We start from the raw sequence: 17,323 nt of genomic DNA, 5'->3' as shown, positions 1-17,323 counted from the left end.
AGCAACCACGTTATGGAGAGACATTCTGTTAATTTCCCAAATTGGCTTTTCTACTGATTAGAATATATGTTGGATTGCTGTGAAACATTACAAACCTCAAGTAATGCTCTTATAGTCTAAGCAACAACTGACTTCTGTGCTGTGCTAGTGAGTGACCCACGCATGAATCAGAGCCTATAAATGCTTCTTGGTAAAACATGAAATACGTTAAAAACTACAAAAGCTATATCAATATATAATTTACCTCTTTCAGGAGTTCTGTTGGAACAGCATGGTTCGTATAGGTGCAAAAACGGCAACCAACTTCACACCCAAGGCCATTTATTTCTTCACAAGGTTCCAGTATTTCACAAATGGGTGTAGCGTAGTCAGTGTCTTTCTTTTCCAGTGATTTGTTGATACTGCAGTCTAGACACTGATCTTGCTTCTTAATTGGTAACATTAATGATTCTTCCTGGGAATCCAAAGAAGTCTGGGCACTCTTTTCCATACCAGATTTCTTTAATCTGGGAAGAAATCTTCCAGATTCTAGCTCTAACTTTCCATAGTAATGGCTTTCATTCTCTGCATCTTCTTCCAGTGGTTTGAGATCTGCTTGTGGATCTTCAAACACATCCCCGTGTGAAAGAGTAGTAATACTAGACTCCTCTTTTTCAGATTCAAATTCTGATTCACTGCCCCCACCTGGAGACAAGTCAGAAGCAGAAATTGGGCGAAAGTGTGTTCGGGGGGAAATTCTTATCGCCCTGTATTGTGTTCGATCAACACCACATATCCTGGGATGAAAAACATCACTGTCAGAATCAGAACACAGTATAGACTTAGGTTTGAAACTAGGGCTAAAGGAAGCAATCCCTTCAGGTTCAAACGAGCATTCAACGTGAAGAACTTGTGAAAATGGATTGCTCAGCCCAAAGGAAGAAAATGAATATTCCAGACCCGGATCTTCAACTTGAAAGTTTCCATGGGTCCCTAGGAAGTCTTCATGGAAGATTAAGGAAAACCCTTTATTTAGTCCATTTTCTATTTTCTTCGACTGATCATTTTGTTCAAAGGAAACAAATGGCCTCCATAACTGGCGATGCCCTGGTGCGATGCTATTTCCTGGGCTCATAAAGACATCTGTCCCAGCTATTGTTACTACGTCAGGAGCAGCACACTGTAGCAGGCTTCCTTTTGATTGACCTGGTGGAACCACAGCCCACTCACCATCACTACTAAATGCTTTGAGTTCTCCATACACACCACCAAGAATAAATGAGTTTTCTTTATCTTGGGTAATATCCCAAGGCTTTGAGGGCATTGTGTAATCACCACAATCTACTTTTGATAACTCGCTGGAAACAAATGCTCTCTTCTCCACATTTTCACTCTGACCCTCCCAAAGATGATATTCTGATCTTTGCACGGCCTTACTAGGCTCAATAAGGGTTTCTACTTTTGCATCACTATCTAAACAGCAGCAGCATGTATTCAAATCTGAAGAAAACAATGGATCTTCAATTTCTTCTACTTCTAGCATTGCTACTGGACTACTGCCCGGTACATTTGTCCAAATATCATTAAAAACCCCTGAGCTGTAGCCATCTTCATGTTGAATAGTCTCACCACAAATGTCTGCAGATTCAAAAACCTTACTTTCAGTGTTCTCTTCCAACTGAATTCCACAGACCGACTCTAGTTTAGATTTCTTTTGATATGCCTGTGCAGAAACCTCCCCAATTGCACCATTGATTTGCAAACTGCTTTCTTCATGCAAAAAATCAAGAATTTCTTCTTCTAAATAGTTTGAAGAAACAATAGGCGCAATATAACCAATATCTTCAGAACTAAACTGTGTAGAGTCATCTAACTGAATATTTAAAGTTTCGTTGTCTGAACGAGTTTCTTCTGAATGAGACCAAGGGCTACAGGTTCTTGTTGATAGATTTGAACAATGTTCATGTTCTTCAAAGGCACTATTTTTGGTCCAAATTAGCAATCTAGATTGTGTTTTTCCAAGGATGTTGGCTCTGCAACTCGAATCTGTATTTTCATCTCTCAAATTCAACACATCAAAAGAAAATGGTAAAGAATTGCTGCACTGTACTTCAAACACTGAAAAACAGGAGTTGATGCTAGACAATTCATTACCATCTGAAAAGAACTCTTGATCACCAGCAAGCATGTGTGTATCTAGGATTGTGCTGTCTGAAATGGGGGAGGACCTTATTGGTGACTCCCCTCCAAAACTTTCTCCATCTGCATCTCCAGAACTTGAAGATGAACAGCACTCCCAAAATTGAGCTAAATTGCTAAGGTCATGCATAAACATCCCTTCACCACCAATAGAACTGGGTGAATCTGCCCATATTGCACTTTCCCCATGCAACTCCAGTCCATCTAATACTAAGCAACATTCAGCCTCAAAATCAGTTCTCTCATTGCTTTTCTGTCGAATCATATTCAAAATCCGACTTTCGCCTTGCATCTTATCTGAGGCACAAAGATCCAATATGGATTGATCAATATCCACTTCATAAAAGTGTGTTAGTTCTGAGGGATGAATATCATCCAGAAATGCATCCTCTGAATGAGGACATTCTGAGGTCCCAGTGAGGTCATTTGCCTCGTCCATAACTGCAGGCATTTCTACATAGTGACCATCAATGAAAGTACCTGCTGCGAGGTATGTTTTATGGTTATTGTGGTTACCAATACAAAGACTATGCACAGATTCAGACAACTCTTCTACAGCTTCCGATGTTACATCCCAAATATTTTGTCTGTTCCTGTATGAAGTCTCCAGTTTACTTTTTCTACTAGGAGGAACAAAATAATCGGTTATTGGTTCAGTATACCATAGTGGTTCCTCTCTAAATTCCTTTTCATCTCTGTTTAGTAAATTATTCTTTTCTTCATAACTAGCATCTTTTCTTCCCATTTCTTTTAATGGTCGTTTCCCTCTTTTGCCCAGCTGCTTAATGAACCCACCACTACTGCTGCTGCTACTTCCAGCATTTATTTTGCTTTCTATCCTTTCTTCAATCTTTGTTGATAATCTGCTTTGGCTATTACGTCCCTTCTTGTTTCGAACATCCCTTGCTTTGTGCCTTACTTTGATACACTTTGAAGATTTTAACTTTGAGTGATTCCCACTAGAACTGGAGCCTGCTTCACTGGAACCAGATGACCATGAACGGGGACGCGGCTTTCCTTCAAGCTTATAAGCGACTTGTTTTTTGCAGAAAGCAGATTTATCCTCAACTGTGCCATTGGAGAACTGGTTTTCCTTTTCACTTTTACTTTTTCTTTGCTGAATTCTTTCATACACAGTGGTGGAAGCTTCGTTGATGACTTTAGTTGTTTCACTTTCACTGTTGCAGTCCTTTGGAGAAGGAGTATCAGTGCTGGTTTGTGGAGCAGTAGATGAAGAAGAGGAGCTTGAGTAAGAACAAACTTTGGATTTGTTCCACACCGTCATAATCTCTTGTAAGCAAATAGGTTTCTCAGACAGAGGTGGAAATGCTTCATAATACCTGGAAAAAAAAGAGAACAAAAACGGTATTGGATATGTTTCATAACTTATACAACAGCTACATTGAAAAGATAAGCACGAACTATATTTTAATAACATTTTAGTATTAAATGTGTTTATTGATGTTACAACAAATAGCAAACAGTAATGCCATACTGGAGTAGCAGAACAGTGAATAACATTTTAAACACTACAGTAAAGACAACAAAGGGTTTTTGCTGTTGGCACGAACATACAAAAACCTCCTGTCTTTTTGACCACTTTTTTTGTTTGGCCCTCATATTTGAATACCACTGGAAGACATTTAACATATGTATCTGTGCTTCCTCAGAGATCTAAAATCTGAAGGGCAGTGAATACACTCAAACTATAGCCTCACTTACAATTCATGGCGACTCCCTCCTGTTCTCATCAGGCTGTATGTGCAAGCAAAACCATACACACGTGTACAAGCCATTTTACCAGTGCCCCTGGGAGAGGGTCCCTCTTGTCAGTGAAGAACAAGTTACTTACCTTCGGTAATGCATTATCTGGTAGAGACAATATTAAGCTGCAGATGCCTTACCTTACAATTTTCCAAGCGTCAGGCTGGATCCGGAAACAATTGCATGAGCAGTACCCCTTGTGTGCGCCATCCAGTGGCTCCATTCAGTTCCGCGTGTCAGTTAGGACATAACAATCACCTATATAGGTGCCACCCAGGAGCACGGACATCAGTAATTTTCACTTTTCCACGCCAGAAGCACAGAGCCATGAAGTGACTGACGCAAGTGTGTGCCAAAACTAGGGCCCTGAAAAAGGGAGTAACCCTAGCGCTAATGAATACGTCTGCAGAGTGGGGAAGCATGGGTGCAACTATAAGGAATCTGCAGCTCGATATTATCTCTATCAGAGTCATTTGGGCACATTTTTTCACATTTTCATTTTGGTCATGCAGGTTGCCAATGATGATAATCGGAGCACACTGGCGAGAACCTATCAGTAGCTCCCATGGTGGTGTTTCCGTGAGGTGCCTCCTCTTCCCTCACATATTTTTAGTTGGATATGATGTGCACAAATCTTGGGTGTGAAAACGTACACACCCTAATTTTTACAGGGGACAGACACAATTGAGAAATCTTTTTAAGTAAGGGATAGGAGCACCCAGTGTGTACAGCATTTACTAGCTGGTACCCAAGCAGTTTAACCAATATGTAGTTTTGGGTATGCTCATGATTTATCCCGGTTTAGAGCAGGTTTTTGTTTATGATTAATCTGTATAAATTATACCAAAATGAGGTATGGTGTGCACAGAGTCCAGTGGAACCCCAAAACTAGGCAGATGTAAAAGTATAGAGCACCTTACTCTCCATTTGTACTACATTATCAACACACGTCAAAAAAGGACAACCACATATTAAAAAAGAGGAGCAGGTCCTTGTACAGGTATAAGGCAAAACAGTCCAAACAGATGGAGTTTCAAGTGCGTCATGATTTGTAAGTTACAAACTACCACGTTTTTAGACAGACAAACTCCTTGTGTTGTTTTACATTGAATAAAGTGACAAGTCCAAGAGAACTGATTTAACATTGAATAAAGTGGCAGTGCAAGAATTCTAAATCCAAGGGCATCACCAAGGTGCCAAATAATTAAAAATTAACATCAACAATGGACATTTAAAAAAGAATGCAAGGTCAATAATTACTTAAAACCAATAAAAATCAATTTTTGTCAAAACAGCAAACTCCTCTTAGCTAGAATACACTTCAGAAAACTGGCACCATCATAAACATTACAATCATTAAGTTGCACTAAGTAGATGAGAGCCACTTTACACTTGGAAATAGCGGTATTAAAAACTTCCTAGTAAACGGCAGATAAAATTGACATAAAAAAAGACTAAGCGTAAAATAGTTTTACTAGATTGGTCATCACATGGAAAAATGGCAACAGTTTCAGAGGGGTACTGTCCTAAAGGAAAACATCATCCAGCAAAAAGAACCCAGCCTATATCATGCCAACAGATTTCTCTCATAAACATTGGTCACAAACAACAAATACGGAGCAACTGTTGGCGTCGCTTGAATAAGGCATCATTTCTGAGGGTTTGGCCACTTCCTTTAATTCTCTAGAGATTTGTTTATGCTTGCAAAAACTATAATTGGCCCACTTTCTATCCTTTTTTCGATTGATTCTGGGTGCTCAAACAATGAGGTACAGCTAAGTGCCGAAAAGCAGTTTTTAATATATCGAAGCCATGTAATGGTCAAACCACGGGCGCACGTTAAACAATCTCTAATAACAGCCCAGTTCAAATTGGCTTCTAGGTTGGACCAGGTTGGGCGCCAAGGGGGCAGCATTAATGGTTTTTTGGACATACTCCATGCCTAACTCCAGGAGAAGGGAGAAATACGGCGATGAGGGAGGAACGTCTAATAACCGGAGGCAGAATCTACTTTTCTCTATCTGCATTGCATGAACATCCTTGCCCCCCCAGATACCCATACGATATGTTAAGATCGGCAGGTATTTCCGGTTGTATATCTCTAGTATAGGAGCAATGGGCTTTTTACCAATAGACATGGCAAGCGAGAAAGTAGTGCCTACAGCTTGAGTATATAGGGTTATATCTGTTTTTCGTGCATGTGAGCCACGAACATCCTTTATCAAACTCCATGCCTAAATAGGAGAAGGTACTGACCGTCTCTAGGGGTTTGCCCTCAATATTTAGGTTACGTGTTTTGGTATTTTTTGGGCCACATATCATTGTGAATGTTTTTTTAAAATTTGGCTTCAGGCCCAGGTCTTTCATTAAGCTAACATAACTGACGTTAAGTTTAGGGATGTTGGCAGTCCTTGATAGAAGAACTGCATGGTCAGCATATAGCAGTGCAGGCACGGCATTTTTCTCCACAAAAGGAACGTCCACCCCAACAGAAACCAATGTTTTCTCCAGGTCGTATGTATAGAGAAGAAAGAGGATTGGATCATGCTTAATGCTGAACGGCTCTATGCATTCCCCAGCACTCACAAATCTGACTGAGGCTGTAAGGTTATGGTGGAGGTGCCTTAAGAATGTAACCAGCCCCACATCCACACCCATGCTCTCTAAGATGATCCACAGCTTTGAGCGGGAGACGAAATCAAAGGCGCTTGACAGGTCCATAAACGCCAAATGAGTGATAACACCTTTGCATATTTATATATTGCCACAATAAGGTGGAGATTAAGACACTGTTCAATTGTCCTGAGCCCCTTTCTGAACCCATACTGGCTTGGAGCAAGTATAATGTTGTCATTAGTCCAGTCCAGTAGGCAGTCCAGTACAACTCTCCCAATGATTTTTACAGAAGAATCCAGAAGGGATATTGGGCGGTAGCATTTAACATCAAGCCTGTTTTCTTTTTTAAAAACTGGGACAATTATGGATGAATGCCACAACCTTAGCACACCCTTGCTGCACACGGAGGTGAGGACCGGGGTCCAGAACACTGGGTCTTCCCTGAATGTGTCAAGGGGAATACCAACTTGACCCAGAGCCTTCTTACATCTACTGCCTACAATTGATTTAAAAACCTCCGCCTCATTAAAAACAAGTTTTGAGCACGTTTGGGTCGTCAGCGCTGAAGCATTGTCAGCCCTGCAGTCGGTAGAATACAACCCAGCAAAGATCGCCAATCATGCCTTTAGCCGAAGATATGGGTGGTTACTTTATCTGATGGTAATATAGGAGATAAAACAGACCACACTGCTTTCCAAAAAGCGTGTGTGTCTTTAGATTGGCAGGCCCCCTCAACGGACTCCCATTTCTCCTCTTTCATGGCTGACTTCCTTCTTTTAATAACTTGCTGATATGCTTTTCTACTTTCCCGGATCGTACTCTGGTCTCTGGGTATTCGGTTAAGGCTCTGTGTAAGGATTCATTAGCTGCTCTACATGCCTCATCAAACCATGATTTGGCATGGTGACGTGGCTGGGCAATGGGTCTAGAAAACATCACTTTTATCCTAAAGAGAAGATTTGAGAAATCAGTTAAAATGAGAGCCGGATCACGAGGTATGCAATTGCAACTATTCACAAGGGCAGTACTATTGCATACAACTTGTCAAATAAGAGTTCCCTTTTGGGTACAACTTTATATATTAAGCACTTTCTGACCACACAACTCATTCATACAAGAGCAAAAAGGAAAGATTAGTTTAAAAAAAGAAAAAAAAACACAATTTATTGAATCACAAATTTGTTAAAAGATGCTAATCTTCTCTTGACATCAGGTACAATAAAATATTAAACGAAATTCTTCGTTAACAAAGTTTATACACATTAAAAACTCATTACAATACACAAGTGGGAAACAAAAGCCAAAGGAATTGATGAATCCAATTAGCTTGAGATAAGTACATTAGTGACACACATCATATTTTACTCTGATATTCGATTTAATTTTTTCACCAGAGTTGTCATTACAAAAACTTAAAGTACTTCAACTCAAACAAAAAGGGGCATCGACGCGTTTCGGTGGGCACAATATTTGGAAGCCAACACCTTCTTCAGGATACAATAGTTGAATCCCACACAATATTTAAAATATATCATACAGGGACAACCAACATTTCCTATAAGTCCGTAAATATGCGTATTGATGCCGCTAAGGCGGCTATCTTACTTTCTGTCAGGTGTGGTCCTGACTCAACGTTTCCTTAAGGGCCACTCTAGCTTCAGTCTAGCATCAGTCATAAGATATCTTCATATGTTCTTTTATATAGCGCAAAAACTTCCAGGCGCTTTATAGTCTGCTTCACGTGATATCGGGCTACTTTATAGTCCCTCTGTCACAGCCAACACCGTTCCGATAATCTTAGTACGGGCTCTTCAATCAGGCACACGTTCCAAAGTGTTTCATCTCTTTTGTTAGAGATACTGTGCACAGTCCCTGTTGGCTGGAGAGTGTCTAGGGTTTCTTCCCTAGATATTGTTACTCTTTTGTTAGAGCTATTGCATACAACCCAAGGCATAATGCTCTTCATGTTCGCGGATCGCCATACCACCCTGCATCCTTAATGGATAGGACCTGGGAAGGTAAAGACTTAAATTTATATTGCACATGTGGCAGCTGTATCTTTGCAGAAATGGGGTTATGGTGGCTATAGATCTGGGTGAGGACCTCACAATTAAAAATAGCTGGGGGAATACTCCAAGAGGTAAAGATGTAATCAATAGTGCTCCCAGCGCCCCTCCCTATGAAAGTTGTAAAATGTTGATCAGTAAAATTAGGGACCTTGTTGACCTGTTCTGCCAGAAGGGAACATAGAACCCGCCCCCTAGTATCCATCATATTACAAATCAGTGTCTCGAGCAAATAGGTCAAAGGTGGTTGGAGATCGAGATGGCGGGTGCCATAGTTTAGCATTGAAGTCCCCTGCCACCATCAGCCTAAGGGGGCATTCGTCCGTGCCTCTTTCTCCAAAAGCATATAGATCATAACAAAGAGACCTTGGAAAATACAATTGCACTTACATGAAAAATTATTATAAAAATGTACCAGATAGATGTTATGGATATCATTCCAGCTAAGGCAGAAATCCTGCACCTTCCCCTGCTCCCAAAAGAGCGGTAAAACTGAACAGCCAATATTAACTTTAAACCAGGCAGTAATGAGATATCACACAAGCTAAAGCACATAAAGCCATCAAACACTGTCATTTACCTCCCAAGTTTCCTGCATGAGGACTATATCAGAGTTAGCAATACAAGATCGCCATCCATCAATCAGGATTTTGGAGGCTAAACCTACAATGTTCCAGCTTAAAAAACTTCATACATGCATTGCCTGTTGGACCTTCATCCATAGAGGCGCTCACGCCGGGCCCTGTGGGAAAAGAATTCGGTGTAAGAATTGTAGTCAGATGGACAACAGGGATAGGACAGTCAGGTGCCCTGCCCTTGTTCAGAGCAACAGGCCCTTTACAAGGATGGTTCAGTACAGGATTAATGATCAATTGAGCAACAGGGGTAGAACTGACAGGTGCCCCATCCTTCTCAAGTACACCGGAGCAACCATGCTCCCCACTGAACTATCAATCAATGTCCTCCAACCCATCCAAGGCTGAGAATCTATTGTTCCGGGCGATTATCGCTTCGGGGGGAGGCCAGGCAGCACATTCATTTGTGAAATCAATCCGTCAGGAATACATGGTGGGTCCCACTGGCGAAACTCCCCCTCCCGACACAGTTACACATTGAGTTAGCCCACAAATGTTACAAGAGGAGACTTAAACTCACAAAAGATACGATCCCATATGCCCCAATATTGCCACTTGTTGGAACGCCCAGGGGCAGAGATTCCATAACCAACGTAGCGCTAATGCCCTGAACAGACTCGGGAGTGGAGACGCTGGGGGACTTATACGCGGATGGCACCCTCCTACCTTTCGCGACCCTGTCGGCCGATAAGGATTTACCGGTGGGCCAATTCCTTCTGCATGCAGCTATCATACGGACACCGACGCACACATGGGGAGACCGGACAAATGAGCTGCCGATGCATCAGGTATTGCAGTATTTACATGTAATGGGGAGGGGAGTCACATGTGGTTCATTGGGTAGTACAGGCTCTGCTTACACATTTACTGAAACCATTACAAAGACTCAGTACAAGTTGGACAGAGGCCGCCCCTGGACCGATAAGGAATGGGAGCGTGCTCTAGCCAGCGCCACACACTTACCACGCAACTCACGATTTAAACTCATACAAACATATTTTACATAGAGCGTATCTTTCACCAGATAAGATCAATAAATATTTCAACACCAATACCTCTGAATGCCCGAGATGCCGTCTCCTAGGCGCTGACCTACTACATATGCTATGGTCCTGCCCCTACCCTACTGGCGCGCGATAACAGTAACACTTACACACTACACCAGCACTGAGGTGCCTGCCACATGGGAAGTCTGTATTCTGGGACTTTACCAGCGGACCAAGGCCAACAAAGTAAGTTCTAGTTTTCAAGACCTAGGCCTCATAACTGCAAAACGGCTGATAACTAAGAGATGGAAACACAAAGACCCCCCGGAGAAACTTCACAGGCGAAAATCTTTAGAGGTCTGGGCGCAGGCAGAGAGCACTATCCTTCACAGGGAAGAAACAGAAGGGAATGGAAAACATCAAGGACCGCAACACCGCCGCCCTGCTGGACAACCTCGCAAACCTCAGACTCAAGCAACTGGTCAACACCCCCACCCACTACGCCGGCCACACGCTTGATCCCGTCTTCTCATCCAGCAAGCACATCACCTTCAGCCACTCCACCGGACTTCACTGGACCGACCACAGCTGCGTCCACTTCAGCTTCAGAAGAACAACGACCCACCACCATCCGCAACAGGTTCCTCACAGGAGCTGGAGCAAAATCACCGCCGAGCAGCTCACCACCTCCCTCAGCCAGAACCCGCCCGCCAGCACAACGGACCCCAACGAAGCAGCCCGCAACTTTACTCAGTGGCTGACCGCCTGCGCAGACGACCTCGTGCCACTGAAGAACCCTCCCAGCAGACCCAGAAGCAAGAAAGCCACCTGGTTCACCGACGAACTCAGGGACTCCAAGAAGTACTGCCGCACCCTCGAGAAAGCCTGGCTCCGCGACCAGACCACAGACAACATGACCACCCTCAAACAAGCCACCCGCAAGCACCACCAGCTCATCGCACCACCAAGAAGAAATCACTGAAGGAACGACTGGACAACAACGCCCACGACAGCAAGGAACTCTTCAGCATCGCCAAGGAGTTCTCCAACCCCAGCACCGGCAACAACGACATCACTCCGTCACAAGACCTCTGCGACTCTCTCGCCTCGTTCTTCCACCGCAAGATCGCCGACATCCACAACAGCTTCAGCGCACCATCCACGCACCCAACCGTCGAACCAACGCCCCCCACCGCCACCCTCCGCACATGGACCACGGTGACCACCGAAGACACAGCGCGCACGATGAACACCATCCACTCCGGATCTCCAACCGACCCCTGACCCCACCACGTCTTCAACAAGGCAGACTCCATCATCGCACCCCATCTCCGGGACATCATCAACATATCCTTCAACACCGCCACCTTCTCGGAGAGCTGGAAGCATGCGGAGCTCAGCGCCCTACTGAAGAAACCAACAGCGGACCCCACCGACCTCAAGAACTTTCGCCCATCTCGCTCCTCCCTTTTCCTGCCAAAGTCATCGAGAAGACCGTCAACAAACAGCTTGCCGCCTTCCTCGAGACGAACGGATCCCTTGACCCCTCGCAGTCCGGTTACCGAGCCAACCACAGCACAGAGACCGCCCTCATCGCAGCCACCGACGACATCAGAACCCTGCTCGACAACGGGAAACAGCAGCCCTCATCCTCCTGGACCTCTCCGCAGCGTTCGAAACTGTCTGCCACCGCACCCTAGTCCAACGCCTCGGCGACACAGGTGTCCAAGAGAAGGCACTGGAATGGATCATCTCGTTCCTCGCCGGAAGAACACAGAGAGTCCGCCTCCCCCCGTTTTGATCAGAGGCCACCGAAGTAATCTGCGGCGCACCGCAAGGATCATCACTCAGCCCCACCCTCTTCAACGTCTACATGAGACCCTTGCAGCCATCGCACGCCAGCACAACCTCATCATCTCCTACGCCGACGACACCCAACTGATCCTCTCCCTCACCAGAGACGTCGCCGAGTGGATGAAGAACAGCCGCCTGAAACTGAACTCAGACAAGACGGAAGTCCTCATCCTGGGACCATCGCGCTCCGCCTGGGATGACTCCTGGTGGCCCCCCGCCCTGGGCAGCACTCCCAAGCCAACAGACCACGCACGCAACCTGGGCTTCATCCTGGACTCCTCCCTCTCGATGACCAGACAAGTCAACGCCGTCTCCTCATCATGCTTCAACACCCTACGCATGCTCCGCAAGATCTTCCGATGGATCCCGACCGAAACCAGGAAGACGGTCACCCAGGCACTCGTCACGAGCCGACTGGACTACGGAAACACCCTCTACGCCGGAACCACAGCCAAGCTACAGAAAAGACTCCAACGCATCCAGAACGACTCCACCCGACTCATCCTGGACATCTCCCGACGCAGCCACATCTCCGGCCACCTGAGGGACCTGCACTGGCTCCCCGTCAACAAGAGAATCACGTTCAGACTCCTCACCCACGCACAAAAATCCCTCCACGACCTGGGCCCCAAGTACCTCAACGACCGCCTGACCTTCTACACGCCGACCCGCCAGCTACGTTCGACAAGCCTCGCCCTCGCCGCACCACGCATCTGAAGAGCCACCGCCGGAGGAAGATCCTTCTCCTACCTGGCGGCCAAGACATGGAACTCCCTCCCCACCCACCTTCGGCTTACCCAGGACCATCTCGCCTTCAGGAGACAACTCAAGACCTGGCTGTTCGAGCAATAGCAGTCCCCTTCCCCCAAGCGCCTTGAGACCCTCCGGGTGAGTAGTGCGCTATACAAATGTTATGATTGATTGATTGATTGCAGAAGTATCCTATCGCACAGCCCTGGGATGATGTTCTCAAAGCCCTTACAAAAACTGATGCCACACTGTGTGCACCCACCACACAACAAACAGGAGACGATGCCTAACATGACACTTAGGTGTAGCGGACACGCTACAATCAGGGGAACTAACCTCACACTCCTTAATGACTACTTATAAGCATGACTGCTGCTACAAGATAATCTACTTCCCATGCAACTGTGCATGGCGTATGTATGACGGCCCGCACTCAACTTGATCAGACAAGCCTAGTTACGAATACCCTCGAACGGCACTATATGTATCACTTATATATCTCCTTGCACATTTGATGTCTCCCTTTCTTTTGTTTTTATTTTGTTTTCATTGGTTGTGGTTTCAAATTGGAAAAAGAAGATATCTGACAACTAATACCGGCATGTGTATATCCTTTGCATTTTATTAATCATGAAACATTGCGTGTCATGCTCTTGTATGGGTCACGTACCCTTGTATATGCTGTTGTGTTTGTATACAGATGACCACTGCTGGAATAAGATACAAGCGACAACCTCGTCTCGCTCCACGATCAGAGATAGCAGTATATGTTTTTTTTTTTTTTTACAAATGCACGTCAAATCCTGAGACGTAGATATGAGAAGTGCTATGACTGTATACAGGAACAATGTTGAATGTTATACATAGTACTTTGGCACTGGCAATGTAACCACAAATGCAATATATGCTGATGATTAGATCCTATGTAACAGTAAAATACAAAATGCAATAAAGATTTATTTTTTTTTTTAAACTTTATTAACATGAAGGCAGGAGGTATAGTCACGATATCACATACAGAGGTCATTGTCGCAGTTTCTGCAGTTACTTTCGTGTGGGTCGGATAAGTAAAGCACATTCAGGTACATTACAAGTAGTGTCATAACAGAAGAGCGGATGGGTGCCTCTATTAATCATCTAATACAGCTGTGGATCATAACATATTTAAATCATCGTTCACTTTATGCCACATCAACCTTCAGCACATTTATCTGTGTTTGTTAAACAATAACTAAAAGAAAAGAAAACCAAACTAATGTCATCACTTATCATTAGGTACGACCTGCACAATTCCAGATGTAAGCTACTGTACAGGAGTATAGTGCGAACAATGTTACAGCTGCATTCATGCGCCAACCCAGTGTAAACAGGGGTCCATCACCCGTGCCCGCTCCCTCTATTCCTCCTCCCCTTCGGAGTCCAAGTCTTCGTCCTCCGGCAAGGGATCACATGGCATTCCCCTATAGGAATTCCAGGGCGCCCATACCTTGTTCCATTTACGGGGGCATGCCCTGAGCACGTAAACTGCCCTTTCCGTCACCATCAGTAAATCCATATTCCTGATCCACTTGGCTGCTGTAGGCGGGTCCGGGGCACCCCTTTTTTGTGCAATGTCTCGTTTGGCCACTGCCATGGCCAGCGTGGCCCATAGCAGTCCATGTCTGTCCAGATCATTGGGGTCCCAAATGTGCAATAGGCACTTACGGGGTTCAGGCCGGATTGAAAGTTTAAGGGCCTGGGAGACAGTACGCATAATTTGCTTCCAAAATTCTTGGATCTGTGGGCAATCCCATAATGTATGAAACAATGTCCCCTCTTCCCCGCATCCCCTGAGGCAGAATGGGTGTGGGGCCCTTTGGATTCTGTGGAGTAGTGTTCTGGTGTAAAAGTGCGATGTAAGATCTTGAGTTGCACTAACCTAAATCTAGCTGAGATGCCTACCTCCCTTGGTGAGGCTAGTGCTTCGTTCCATTCTGATTCTTCCATGTCCCCTATCTCCTCTACCCATTTCTCTCTAAGTGTCTGTGTGGAGTCTTCCAGGTTGTTAACCAATTTTTTATATGTGAGAGAAGTCGCCTTTTGTTCCATAAAGTCCGTCAGTAGTCTGTCCTCTAGTGGTGAGGATTCCGGTAATGTGGTGTCAGGCGGGATCGCTTGTAGTAGTGCGTGGCGTATCTGCACGTATCTAAACGTTTCAGTGGGGCCCATATTGTATTGTTGTTGGAGCTGTGGGAACGCGATTACTGTGCCTTTATCCCAAAGGTCCCCACCGTGGAAATTCCTATGTAGTCCCACTGTGCGAATCCCTTGCAGGACCTCAGGCGTCCCAGTGCTTTCGAGTCCCACAAAGGTGTCATCCTGGTGATTTTCCCCTTCCAACCCAATCGATTTTGTGCTACATGCCACAAGGCCGCCGTATGACGCGTCGGTCCGAGCAAGTTTTTAACTTGTGTCACATCATACAAAACGGAGAGCATGCAGTCCGCCCCCAGCTGAGACCAGTCCGCTTTATATGCTGGATCTCCTCGCGAGACGTGGATCCATTGATTTTTGAGTTAAGCCGCCCAATAATATAACTGAATATTGGGTAGCGCGATCCCCCCCTCATAGTAAGTAGTCCCTCGTCCCAGTGGGAACGTTGGCGAAATGTGACCATTTGCAACCACCTGTGCCACCGGTGACTTATACAGCAGTCGCACCCAGGCAATATATTTCGGACCAAAGCCCATACGTGCAAGGACCGCAAACAGATATTCCCATTCTACTAAGTCAAATGCCATTTTGGCGTCAAGGGAGAGAATCACTGCTTGGTCTGAAAGGAGATGTGCACGTGCCAGCACTCCATGGACTCTTCTGAGATTTAGTGCTGTACTCCTGTGGGGCATGAATCCCGACTGATCGGGGTGTATCAGGGTGTGCAGGTCCTGAGTCAAACGACTGCCCAGGAGTTTCGCCAGTATTTTGGCTTCAGCGTTGAGCAAGGAGTTGGGACGGTAAGAGGTACATGCAGTCGGTGGCCTATTCGGTTTAGGTATGGCCACAATCGTGGCCGTGCGCTGGTCGAGCGGGAGTTCCGCCCGATCCAGACTTTCAGTGTACATATCCAGCAGGGGTTTACTTAGCACAGAAGCCGTTGCTTTATACCATTCTATGGGCAGCCCGTTGGGCCCCAAGGCCTTGCCGGGTTGTAACGCTTGAATAGCCAATTGGATTTCATCTTCCGTCAGGTCAGTGTCTAATTCCTGCTGTGCTTCCTGGGTCAGCACGGGGACAGTAATGTGTTCGAGCGAAGCTGCCGCCACCTGTTCAGTGACGGTCCGTTCCGGGGTATAGAGCTCCCGATAGTGACGTGCCAGGGTGCGCACTATCTGTTCAGGGTGTGTCTGAAGCTGACCGTCATGCGAGTAGAGTCTTTGTATACCTCTGTTGCTGCCCCCCCGTCTGTCTAGCCAAGCCAGCATTCTCCCAGCTTTGTCACCCACGTCATATATTCTATGGGCGGTGTTTGCCAGATGTCCCTGGACGGTCGTCGTGAGGTGAGCCTGGTATTGTTGTTGTCGGAGTTGTAATGAGTGCGCTGTCTCTGGGGTGGGGTCCGACATGTGAATGTTGTTAGCGTTGTGTAGTGCCAGTTCTAATTCGACGAGTTCACGTCTGGATTCCCGTTTGTGTCCAGTTATCGCCGCTATGGCTGCACCACGGAGGACTGTTTTGTACGCCTCCCAAAGCACCGAGGGCGAGGATACTGTTCCCCCGTTTTCATTGAAGTAGTGTGTTGTTGCTAATTTGAGCTTTTTTCTGATCCCAGGAACTTTTAAATAATTGGGATATATCGGATATATTCTAGCGCATTTCCTCTCCTTGGTGGTAAGAAGGAGCGACACTGGGGAATGATCAGATATGCCTCTGGGTAGGATTACCATTTCGTCCACCGACCCCAGTCCCACCCCTAAAAAGAAAAAATAATCTATACGTGATAGGCTGTTGTGCGTAGTGGAGTAATATGTATATTGGGTCGTCGCTGGGTTCAATTGACGCCATACATCCGTGAGGCCCATTGCTTCCAGAAAACCAGGAAGTGTGGCAGTCCCTCTTGGGCGATCACGAATGGGAAAGGCATCTAGCGAGGGGTCTGCTATTGCATTGAAGTCCCCCCCAATGATCATATCACCTTCCGGGAGGTTAAGGAGAAACTGTCCAAGTGCTGGCAATGCCGTAGAGTGGAGCGCCAGGGGGATGTACACAGAGACCACACTGAGGGGTCTCCCCCCCCATTGGCCATGCAGCGCAGCGAAGCGACCCTGGTCGTCCGCCTTGCGGCGTTCTATCATGAAGGACGAATTGTTTTTGATGAGTATCCCAGTGCCCCTGGAGCCCGTGGTGAATTCTGCGTGCACTGCCATGGTATACCCACGTCTGTTAAGTGCTTTGCATGTACTCCCTGCGAGGTGTGTTTCCTGAAGCAACACTAAAT

The 17,323-nt window shown here is 45.7% G+C and overlaps 1 protein-coding gene across 2 annotated transcripts in view; it reads right to left on the bottom strand.

Moving 5' to 3' along the window:
• Positions 1-17,323, bottom strand: part of KIAA0232 (KIAA0232 ortholog) — a 397,277-nt gene that overhangs the window by 135,716 nt on the left and 244,238 nt on the right. For both annotated transcript variants that reach the window (XM_078678507.1, XM_078678506.1), the window contains exon 6: positions 245-3,518. In XM_078678507.1, coding sequence (XP_078534633.1) covers positions 245-3,518 — 3,274 coding nt within the window. The remainder of the gene's footprint in view (positions 1-244; positions 3,519-17,323) is intronic.

This window comes from Lissotriton helveticus, chromosome 2_2 (genome assembly GCF_964261635.1).
Source record: "Lissotriton helveticus chromosome 2_2, aLisHel1.1, whole genome shotgun sequence".
Lineage (NCBI taxonomy): Eukaryota > Metazoa > Chordata > Amphibia > Caudata > Salamandridae > Lissotriton > Lissotriton helveticus.
Note: the sequence above shows the minus strand (reverse complement) of the source record. Positions and strands in the feature narration are given on the sequence as shown.